An 11452-nucleotide genomic window follows, 5' to 3' on the forward strand; every position below is an offset into this window, starting at 1 on the left:
AAAGGCTCTTCTCCTTATGAATAATGCCCCTGGTCATGACCCTCAACTTGCCAGCACTTTGGAGGCTCTATTTGACTTTGTCAAAGTGTTGTTTTTGCCTCCTAACACTACATCAATTATACAGCCAATGGACCAGAATGTGATCAGCAACTTTAAGAAGCTGTACATGAAGAAAATGTTCTGGAGATGTTGTCAGGCAACTTCCACTGATCCTGAACTAACACTGGCACAGTTCTGGAAGACACAATTCAACATCCAGGAGGCTGTAAAATTGATTGTGTCATCATGGCGAGAAGTCTCATTAGATCCCTCAATTCTGCATGGAAAGCACTGTGGCCATCAGCAATCCATGATTTTAGGGGATTTGAGGAAGTAGCGGAGTTGGACAAGGAGATTGTGTCCATTGGTCAGTCAATGGGCCTCGAAGTGGAGGAGGATGATGTGGAAGAGCTTATGATGTCTCATGAGCAGGAACTTACTCCTGAAGACTTAAAGCAACTGGATGAGATGTTAGAAGCTGACAGTGGTGAGGAGGAAAGGGAAAGTGATGACCATATGTCTTCTTCAGATTTAAAGGATGTTGTTCACTACTGGGAGAAGTTCAGGAAACTGGCTTCAAGGCACCCAGATGTGGAAACAATAGAACCTATATTGTGTAATGTTGAGGACAGAGTGGTCTCCTTCAAAAATCAGTTAATGATGAGGAGGAGAAATGCCCCACAAACAAAAATCGACAGTTTCTTCTCTAAGAGGCAGCGGGAGAAAGATGCTACCCCTCAGCCTTCCACTTCAAAAAGGAGAGGATTTTCCTGCTGCAGAATCTGTCAGTCCAGAGGTTCCTGACATTTTCATGGAAGGTGACTCGCCTTCCAAAAAGCAGTAAAATGCTTCTCCTCCACCCCCACTTCCTTCTCTTCTACCTTCTCCACCTCCCACTTCAAATTCATATCAGCATCATCAACCAGGAGCCTTCTACATACACACCTCAAAGTAAGTGTACAGTGGGGTATGCTATAACGAATCTAATTGGTTCTAGAACCTTGTTCGTTATAGCATTCGTTCGTTATAGGATTAATCCGTTCCAGGCCCCCAAATACAACCACTTAACACTGAAAAATATAATATTAAATTGTAAAAATTGTAAAAAAGTGCATAAATATGCATCTAAACCCTTGAAATAAAGATTATCATTAATACTTGTAATACAGAAACAATAAATTAGTAAAAAAAAAAAAAAAAAAAAAAAATTTATAATGTTCGTTGTACGAGTTTCGTTCGTTATAGCATTATCAATTTTATAGGTAAAACCGTTCTTTATAGGAATATTCGTAGTAGGATCCGTTCGTTATAGCATACCCCACTGTACTTTACTGCATTTTTTTTTACTTTATGTAATTTTTGGTGAGCTGGAACCAATTACCCAAAATTCCATTGAAACAATGGTTTCGGTTCCCGAACAACCTTCTGGAACGAATTGTGTTCGTTAACCGAGGGACCACTGTATTTACGTCTTCGGCAAATTTGCCTTAAGTTTGTCATAATAGTTTGTGATAATTTGGCTTGTCTTTCAGTATTATATTATTAGTAATATTATTAGTAACACAATTTTTGTGCTTAGTGGACTACTGCTCGTCCCAGACTCCCTAGCTAGGCGGCACTGCCTATGGCGAGCCGGCCTCCCATCCGTACTACAGGCACATTAGACACAGGGTAATTTGTGATACATTTAAAAAATGCGTCTTATATGCCGGCAAATACAGTAGGTGATACACTTGAATGTGAACACTATACGGTCCTGAATTTGTTAGATCAGTTTATGAAAGTGTTGGAAAGAGTGAGAGATTAAAAAATTTACAAAAGATTGGACATTAATGAAATGTAGTTTGGTTCATACCAGGCAGGGGTGCTACAGGATCAATATTCTTGGCCAGGAAACTACAAGGGAAATAACAAAGGAAGGAAAAAGCTCTACTTCATATTTGTACACTTAGAGAAGGCATCTGACAGGGTAATGAAAAAGTACAGGTGCTCCTCTACTTAAGAAAGTTCAACTTACAAACTTTCAGAGATACAAACATCATCACTGAGGGGGGTTACCTGCCAAAACAGGTGTTTAATGTGGATGAGACTGGATTATTTTGAAGAAAATTCCAGATAGAACAAACATTACCTAAGAGGAGAAGAGTGAGCCAGGTTTTAAGGCTGTATTAAAGGGTATAGCTGTACTAAATATCCATAATCTTTTCATTTTCTACAATATGTTTGGTATCTACTAGAGTAAAGTTAGACATACAAACAAGCCTCAGGGACGTAATTCGTTCGTACGTAGTGGAGCACCTGATGGGTTGAGGAGTGTTTTGATCAATTGGTTATGGCATTATAGAAGGGCTTGAAAACTTCAGTGAGAGAATATATTAAGAAAATTTGGGAATGAGAGGTGAAAGTAGGGGTCCATGAAGGGTCTGTCTAGAGCCCAGATACATAACCTTTTTGCTTCCGCTGGGGCCACATCACCAAACTAACTCGTAAGTGAGGGCCACAACATTTATGAAAGTCACCATAATTAGATGTTTGAATTACATAAAGGTATTCAAATTCTTTACTCAAACGCTCATACAGTATATTATTTTTTTAAATCAAATATAATGCTCTTACTAGAGATAACCAAGAATTGCTGTCACATAATTAATTTTAATCTTTAACCTTATAAAAAGGCCTACTGTATTACCATAAAAAATAATGATTAAAACAATGTGCTTACCTGGCATATTACGTGACAAGTTTTTCTGAATGTGATGTTTAACATTGTGACTGAGACGAGCTTCTTGATGTTAGGGTCAAACTCTGTGATTGCCAGTTGCAAAACAGTGCAAATTTTCGTCCTTTAGCCTATTTTGAATCTTGGACTTGTGAAGATTCAACAGACTAAATGTTTGCTCACAGATGTATGTGAGTCACAGATGTATGTGAGCAAACAAGTGTAATTTCGACAATGGCAGAAATTGGCGATTACATAGAAGATGAAGTGCTGCAGGTGGCACGAGACACAGCTCAGGCTGAGGAACCTCTATGCATCACTACATAAGTATGAAATGCACATAGCCCACCAACTCAACTTTAATAAATAAAACAATAAATAATCTTCAGAAACTTACCCGTCATTTTTACAAGATTTTTGAAAATGCTAACAATGCATCCCTTTTGACGTGCTCATTTTATTTAAATGTAGATTGAGGAAATTTTAGCATTATTTTTAAAGTTAAGGAAACGTGAACAAGGGTCAAACAAAATAAAGTAAAAAAAATATTAAATTCATTATCAATACTTACATTTTTGCCAACTGTATCATGTGGAGCCAGAAAATTGGAGCAAGTTTCAATTTCTGTAACCTTGCGATGATCTAACAGAGTTAGAGATTTTACCCCTGAAAGAACCAAATTTTTGGTAACCTCAGCACCCATCCCACACACTCCTGCAACTAAGACGCAGGATGCTCGTAATCTGTAAATACAAAATTTCAATAAGTTCCTCACCAAAATTCACAACATGCTAGTTAATCTTAAAGTCCAAATCTTATTGATTCCCAATTAAAATACCGTACACAATGTGCACGCTTTAAAATAATATATAAAGTAAAAAAAACATAATTCATCCCTCCACATTTCAAAATGCCTTATAATTTATATTTTTTTTCTGTTACTAACTATTTTTTGCAATTTTTTTAATATTTACAAAAAATTGTGAAATGAGAAATATTTCAAAATATTTATAATAGATTTCGTAATATTTGTTAAAATTTTTAAATACAGGTATGAGACAATTTTGAATAGAAATGTAAAATTCTGTATTTCAGATGTAATATCTCTGTTAGCTGGAATCCCTCAAACCCGAAACTCGCCAATAGCCGGAATTGAAATTTTACGGAAAATTCCGGCTTTGGGAAAGATTTTCAGAGGGGGTACATTTTCCGGAAAATTGCAAGAAAATTCTCCAGATACCCGGAAAACTTTGGGGATGGGGGAGTTTTTCTCCCGGGTATGGGAGATGAAAATCAGGCACATTTTCTGGATATTCCGGGAGAAATTTTCTGGAACCCGGAAAATTCCGAGAACGGGGGATATTTTTCCGGGTTCGAGAGATGATGTAATGGGCAATTTCTGGAAGTTCCGAGAACATTTTTCTATTACCCAGAAAATGCCCGAGATGAGGAATTTTTTTCCGGCTTTGAGTTGTCTCGTTACCCGGAAATCTCTCATTCCCGGAAGTGCTCTGCACCAATCATTCCAGCCAATGAAGATATCACACTTTCACGAAATATGAGGTGAGTTTTGGCATGGACTTTAAACGCTCTGGAGTAAACAACATGAGCTGCATACTTACCAATTTAGCCCCTTTCTGTGGCTGCTAGCATAAATTACTAATGTTTGTAAGGACTTTATGGAGAATAATAAGTTAGTATGTAGTACAGTGAATTATTTTTTTTTTACTGTACTGTATATATATTTTAAGAAATGAGTAAAGTTTAAAGAAATATCTTACAAAAAGAACAACATAGTTACTGTAGGCCTAACAAAAGCCAAGACACTGTATGTGTAAGCACGCCGGGGATGGTGTCCTGATCGGGGGTTTATTTGTTGATTCTGTGTTATCTTCTCGTTTGATCAGCCTCTTAAGGTCCATCATGATTAATACAACATCTTCAATAATGGAGAAAAATATGATATTTAAGTTGTAATATGACTTGAAAGTAAAAGGATTAGCTGTATCAAAAGGTATTCACTCAGAATGCGTTCATGTGAGAGCTTTCAGCAAACCAGCTTACAACAGGGCCACTATAACACACTGCATGCCATATAAGACGGTGTACCACCCATTTCAGCAAGGAGTATTTAGAAAAAACTTTCATGTATTCTCCTCCTGTAGCCATAGTTTTCTTAAAATAATACATACAGTCCCAGTAAACGAGAAGAATAAATAAAAAATACCAATAAATCAGTTACAAGAAAAAATTCTGTACAGGTAATTGTGAAACCAGTAAATAAAAGTCAAATGAAAGTTTAACCCAATTGCCATTTGCATACACGACTGCTTCACCATAGCAACACAGAGCAGTACGGACGCTAACCTCCCCCGACTCCATAGTAACGCCCCCCCCCCCCACAATGTGCCCTCCTCCTGGTCCCCCACTGAGCCAGCTAACTAGCATGGAAAGAAATGTATATTCCCTTTTTGTGTTTGCTCTTATGACAATTATTTCACCGTTTTCTCTCACAATACAGTCGGCCCTTAACATACGCGGGGGTTAGGTAACAGAGATACCTGTGAATGCTAAAAATCCATGTACTATTGCTGCCCCCCCCATGTCCTTATTTACCGTATATACCTGTGTGTAGTTCGAATTTTTAAGACTAAATTACAGAGACCCCTCGGTTAACGAACTCAATCCGTTCCAGAAGGTCGTTCGTTAACCGAAAAGTTCGTTAACCGAAACCATTGTTTCAATGGGTTTTTGGGTAATCGGTTCCAACTCACCGAAAATTGCCTAAATTCAACAAAAATGGTAGAAAAGTTCACTTACTTTGAGGTGTGTATGTAGAAGGCTCCTGGATGATGATGATGATGGGAATTAGAATGGGGGTGGAGGAGAAGGAAGAAGAGAAGGCATTAGGGTGGAAGAGAAGTCACCCCATGGCGCCATTTCACCCATAAAATTTTAGTTCTCTTGGTGTATTTCAAGATTATTTTCTTTAAATCAACACTGCACTGCATTATATATTGTCAATATGTAAAATATATTTCAAAATGACCAATAATTTGCTTGGAAACACAGAAAAAAAGTGTTTAGTTGAAGAGAGTCTCAAGCAAGATGTTACCTCCAGTGAAAACAGAGAGAGACTAACGCCTGTTTGCTGTGTTAAGAGGCTGGATGCCGCGCATTAAACTAGTCACTTTACCTTCAATTATGTTCAATAATTGTTAAAATGACTAAAAAATTGACTATTAAACTTTTAAAATTATTGAATAGTATAAACTTCTTGATATTTACTAAAATAGTAAGGAATTTAAGCCCTAGAACCGATTAATGTATTGGCGGACTGATACTAAAGCTGGTTGCCTGGTCAGTGCAAGCGAAAACATGTTGAGGTCGGTTCGTAAGAAATTCGTTAACCGAATTTTTGTTCGTTAACCGAATTGAAGATCCTTATGGAAGGCAGTTCGTTAACCGAAATTTTGTTAACTGATGCGTTCGTTAAACGAGGGGTCACTGTATTTGGCAAAAATTGGGGGTCGACCTCTAAACTGGTAATAGTTTCGTTAGGTTGAAAAATATTTACCAGTAACTACCAGTAAACAATGGAAACGAAGCATCAACGCACCACCAGCTGTGAGTGTCGGTACAGTTGCCAAGGCAGATCTCTTGCGTCATTATAGCAAGCCCAAAGTAGCCAAATGCGTGGTATGGTATGCACAGGACGATGTAAAACATAAAGTATTCATTTTTTAAAGTTTATTTATAGATACTGTACATAAATTTTTTTTCATTACATTTGAAACATCAATCTTTGTTAATTAAATTTGAAACAAAAGAAAACTATGATACCGTATTTTCATTAAAATATTATATAACAAGTATATTTTACCTTAACTGTGACTGAATGAATATATTCTCAGAAATAAATATGGAAATGTAATATTTTGGCTGAAATGACGTACATATTTGTGGAAAGTGGGATAAAATCATGACGAAAACAATGACTTTCGCTTTCTTTCGTTGTTCAAAAGATCTTACCATAATCGCTTTTTGAATGGTTTTCAGTTAAAAAACTGTTGTACTGTATTACAATAATATTCTGTCCTATCATTAGCCTCATAATCCCACAACTGAAAACCATTTGAGAATTGATTACGGTAACAACTTTTGAACGAAAGAAAGCGAAAGTCATTGTTTTCGTCACAATTTTATCCCACTTTCCACTGTAATACGTACGTCATTTCAGCAAAAATATTACATTTCCATATTCTCAGAAATAAATAGTAGTTTTGTTGAAACGTAATATAGAGTATTTAATATTAAAATGCAAAAAGAGCTATAAAACAATTAATACTGTACAATCGTAATGTACTGGCTGGCATCTCCACTCGTCCCTGCTCCCGCCAATCACCGACTCACCACTCCTCCCTGCTCTATCCCTCTGCCTCCTCCACATCGTCACTACTGTTGTATTACAATAATATTCTATCCTAATTCACTTGAATAAATACTACAATACCATATTTCTGAATATTTTCATTAAAATCCATCAAAGTCATTTTCCTTGTCATCGTTTACAGCACCAAACAGCTTCTCCCAGTCCTCTCCTTGAACAGGGCTAGAGGGGACGTGTTTTTCTAATTGTTTTCAGTTAAAAAACCGTTACATCACATGTATATTTTACCTAAACTGCGCCTGGATGAATATATTCTCAGAAATAAATAGTAGTTTTGCTGAAACGTGATGTATTTCAATGTAAAATAGGATAAAATACATGACGAAAACAAAAGACTTTACCTAACCTTCCGATGCTCAAGAGATGTTACTCATTTTTTTAATAGTTTTCGGTTAAAATACTGTTATATTACAATATTCTATTCATACTGTGCTTGATATACTACATTCACGGAAATGTAATATTTTTGCTGAAATGACGTACGTATTACAGTGGAAAGTGATGAAAGCAATGACTTTCGCCTTCTTTCGTTCAAAAGATGTTACCGTAATCGCTTATCGAATGGTTTTCAGTTAAAAACTGTTGCATTAGAAGTGAATTAGGATAGAATATTATTGTAATACAACAGTTTTTTAACTGAAAACCATTCGATAAGCGATTACGGTAACATCTTTTGAACGAAAGAAGGCGAAAGTCATTGCTTTCGTCACTTTCCACTGTAATACGTACGTCGTTTCAGCAAAAATATTACATTCCATATTCTCAGAAATAAATAGTAGTTTTGCTAAAACATAATGTATTTCAATGTAGGATAAACTACATGAAAACAAAAGACTTTACCTAACCTTCCGATGTTCAAGATATGTTACTCGTTTTTTTAATAGTTTTCGGTTAAAATACTGTTATATTAGTGATATTCTATTCATACTGTGCTTGATATAAAACATTCACGGAAATGTAATATTTTTGCAACTACAATGCTGATGTCAACACAAGCGTGGTTACAGCGAAACTTGACTGAGTGAGGGAGAGCTGTGTGTGTGAGGTTGCAGGAGCAGGCGGTGTCCCGTGTTCGGTGCCGCACGCGATTTGAATGTACGTCAATTACTTCAATGTACAGAATATTCCTCCGGCGGGGCAATTCGCGTATTTGCAAATCCGTGTATGCTAAACCCGCGTATGTTAAGGCCTGACTGTATGTATGTAGTGTGTGCATGTAACTGAGTAAAAATAAATGAAGAAAGTTACATACAGTATATCTACCCAAAAATATGAGTTGAAACAACCATAACACCTCACAACTTGGCCCAGTAGCCTGGTGGTTACAATGACGAGTCTAATTTGGCTACAATGATGTCAGCAATGTTAACAGATGTAAATGTTAAAAGAAAGTTATCTGTAAATCTTCATTTGATATGAAAATACTTTCCTAACAACATTATTTTTTACCTTTGAGTAATACATGATGATTCAATTTGGCTACTTGTACAACCTAGACAACTGATTAGAGACTAAACCAGGGTATATGTAGATGCATAATACTGTACAGTATGCATATGTATGTAATATGTATTTTTCCTCATGTAAAAGGTGTTGGGAGAGAAAGGTTGTCAATCATATTTCCTAAGGGGTAGAGCCAACTATTATGTCAAATTATGGGTTTTTTTTTACTGTAGATCCTCGCCAACCACAGATTTCCCATTTGCAGATTCCAGGTATCCACAGTTTTCACTCTCTATACTATTTCACCAACCACAGCATTGAATTTTGAGTATCTGCAGATTAGTGTGGCATCTTTATCCCTCCGCGGTCTAATGTACAGTAGAATGTCGACATAACACGAGATAGGTTTCAAGAGAGGTCATTTTCAACTGAATTCGCACTATACTTGGTAATATACCGTGCTTTATGGAAAAAGGATTTGCCTTGCTATTTTTCTGGTGAAACTCGGCAATTGTGGCAAAATAATCTTTCTCACAATTTCTGCACATCTCTTCCACCGGTTCAGTTATATCTCCTATTAAAAATTCAAATCTTCCCTTCAGACCCACCCACTCATTGTTTATTGGCTAAAACAAAACAAAAAATCTTGCCCAATAAAAATACTCTTTTTGCTGTCGCCGATTAAAATCCCACATGCACTCTAGACGCTAAAGGAGCGAAGACGGAAGTCTAGAGCGATGCGTGAGCAGGGATCAATCCACCTCCGCCATACGTAAACAAATCATGGCAACACTTGTGACTGAGCAAAAGTAATAATCTTTAAAAATTAATATCTCGGTTATCCTAATTTCCAGTGGGAATAACATAGAAGAAAAAGGTCTTAAAATTGTGTAAACATTATGAGATCCATATTAATAACAGTCAAAGAAAGACCGGTGTAAAATTATTAATTCATCAAAATGACAACTTTCTAGTATAATTTTAAGTATTTATTTTTTATTTTCTTTATTTACTCTATCCCGCTTCACAATTCTCCTCCCGTCTCCATTTTTGTTGTTTACCTCCCTGAATCCCTCTTCAATAGACGTCTCCTTTGACTGATAGTGAATGCTTCCACGATTTCCTCCTCGCCATTCTGATGTATATCAAAACCTCAATATTAAGGGAAGTTGTATAACATGTAAATTAACACGATAATGCATAGAACTTAATGAAACCTGACCTAACATACCCAACCTATGGGTATGTTAGGTCAGGTTCTATGCATTGTCGTTTCCATTTCTGTTTATTAGCATGATATTTGTGTGTAGAAAATATGGTAAATTTGCATTGTCACACCGTTCTCTGTAAGAAAGTCAAAAATATATTTTTCTAGTGTATTTGTGTGAGTTTAGACCGAATATGACCTTCATTTCTGGTGGAAATTAGCAATTTTTTTTCGTTGGACGTTTTCCGAAAAAAAAAAAGGCAAAATACACCAAAAAACACTTAGAAAAACGAAAAACAAAAACCAAACCAAACCTAACTGACTCTCACCATATGATGGAATCACCTATTTCTTACCTTATTGGCCTGGTTCTTGTTCGTCGTTGCATTCTGGAATATGTTGGTCTTTGCAATATTTACATTCAGTCTTGCTCTTTGGACACTTTACCGAGGTTGAAAGAACACCATGCGATCGAAAAAATGCTATAGTTTCTACGATTTTTTCCCAAAAACTCGCAATCAGCTCCATATACTTTAAGTGACACCCATCGCAGACTTCCATGGTCGGCACTGAACTTGAATTTCAAAATATGAGACCCGAAATAAAACTCGAATTTGAATGGGCCAAAAATACCGCGGATTAAACCCAAAATCATTTTAATTGGTTCCAAAAGCAAAAGCGCTTTTGATTGGCTGCGTGACGTGTACGGGAATACATGTGCGTGATGATTTATGAAGGAGACACAGTGTTGGAGTTGAGGTAGGCGATAATGGAGGAAGATTAATGGAAGAAAACAGAGAAAATTTTGGATATGCTATCTCCGTTATTATAATTTCTGCCGGTAATGTAATAGATGAAAATTATCTTTTATTTAGATGTCTTATTCGAAAATGATAATAGATTAGTTAATTAGGGGGTGGCAACTACTAAATATTTACCAAATAGCGTTAGTAGGAATTTTATAGAACAGGATCTTAGAGACTCAGCAGGCCACCTCACATTCAGAGGCTTAATGTTTGGGTCCCCGTACTCCAGGTGTCAGGTCCTTGTAATAAAAGGGTTAAAACGTCTATTAAACTGACAAATTGGTGGAAATGATAAATAAAACAAAATAAAAACACCTACCGCTTTTGAGCATCCAGGCCCCATAGCCTGATTTGGCGATCATACAGGGCCGCCTCGTCCTCTGTTATGTTTTCTACGTTCTTCTCCACCATCCTCATGTGTGTATTGTTCATTCAGGATACAAAACACTTTCTTCTTGAAGGTGAAACCACAAATTTAAGACTGAGACAACGCGGCTATACTCCCGCGCCGGCAGTGTTGACAACTTAGAGAAAAGTTCACAAAATACTGTACCATCACCCATTAGCAATCTTTTATATTATTTTTAGTATATTAAGCTCTTTTAATGGTTGTAATATTAATTTAAATGATTCTTAGATTTGTTTAAAAAAAATATCAGATTCGTGGTTTCTCGATAACAATAGTGATATTTTGTTTGTGAGAGTTGGTAAAAGTGTTTCGCGGCGTGAGCTTGACAGTACGAGCCTAATATTATTAACAACATAATAATAAAATAAATAATGTGTAA

General features: G+C 36.4%; 1 protein-coding gene across 1 annotated transcript in view; it reads right to left on the bottom strand.

The window, feature by feature from the left end:
• LOC121868823 (SUMO-activating enzyme subunit 1-like) overlaps positions 1-11203 on the bottom strand; it is a 97517-nt gene extending 86314 nt beyond the window's left edge. Inside the window, exons 1-2 of the mRNA XM_042369787.1 lie at positions 10984-11203; positions 3330-3501 (exon numbers count right to left, since the gene is read on the bottom strand). Of these exons, the coding sequence (XP_042225721.1) occupies positions 3330-3501; positions 10984-11096 (285 nt within the window). The 5' untranslated portion in view covers positions 11097-11203. The remainder of the gene's footprint in view (positions 1-3329; positions 3502-10983) is intronic.
• Positions 11204-11452: the final 249 nt, after the last annotated feature.

Source organism: Homarus americanus, unplaced genomic scaffold, assembly GCF_018991925.1.
Source record: "Homarus americanus isolate GMGI-L3 unplaced genomic scaffold, GMGI_Hamer_2.0 scaffold30535, whole genome shotgun sequence".
Taxonomy (NCBI): domain Eukaryota; kingdom Metazoa; phylum Arthropoda; class Malacostraca; order Decapoda; family Nephropidae; genus Homarus; species Homarus americanus.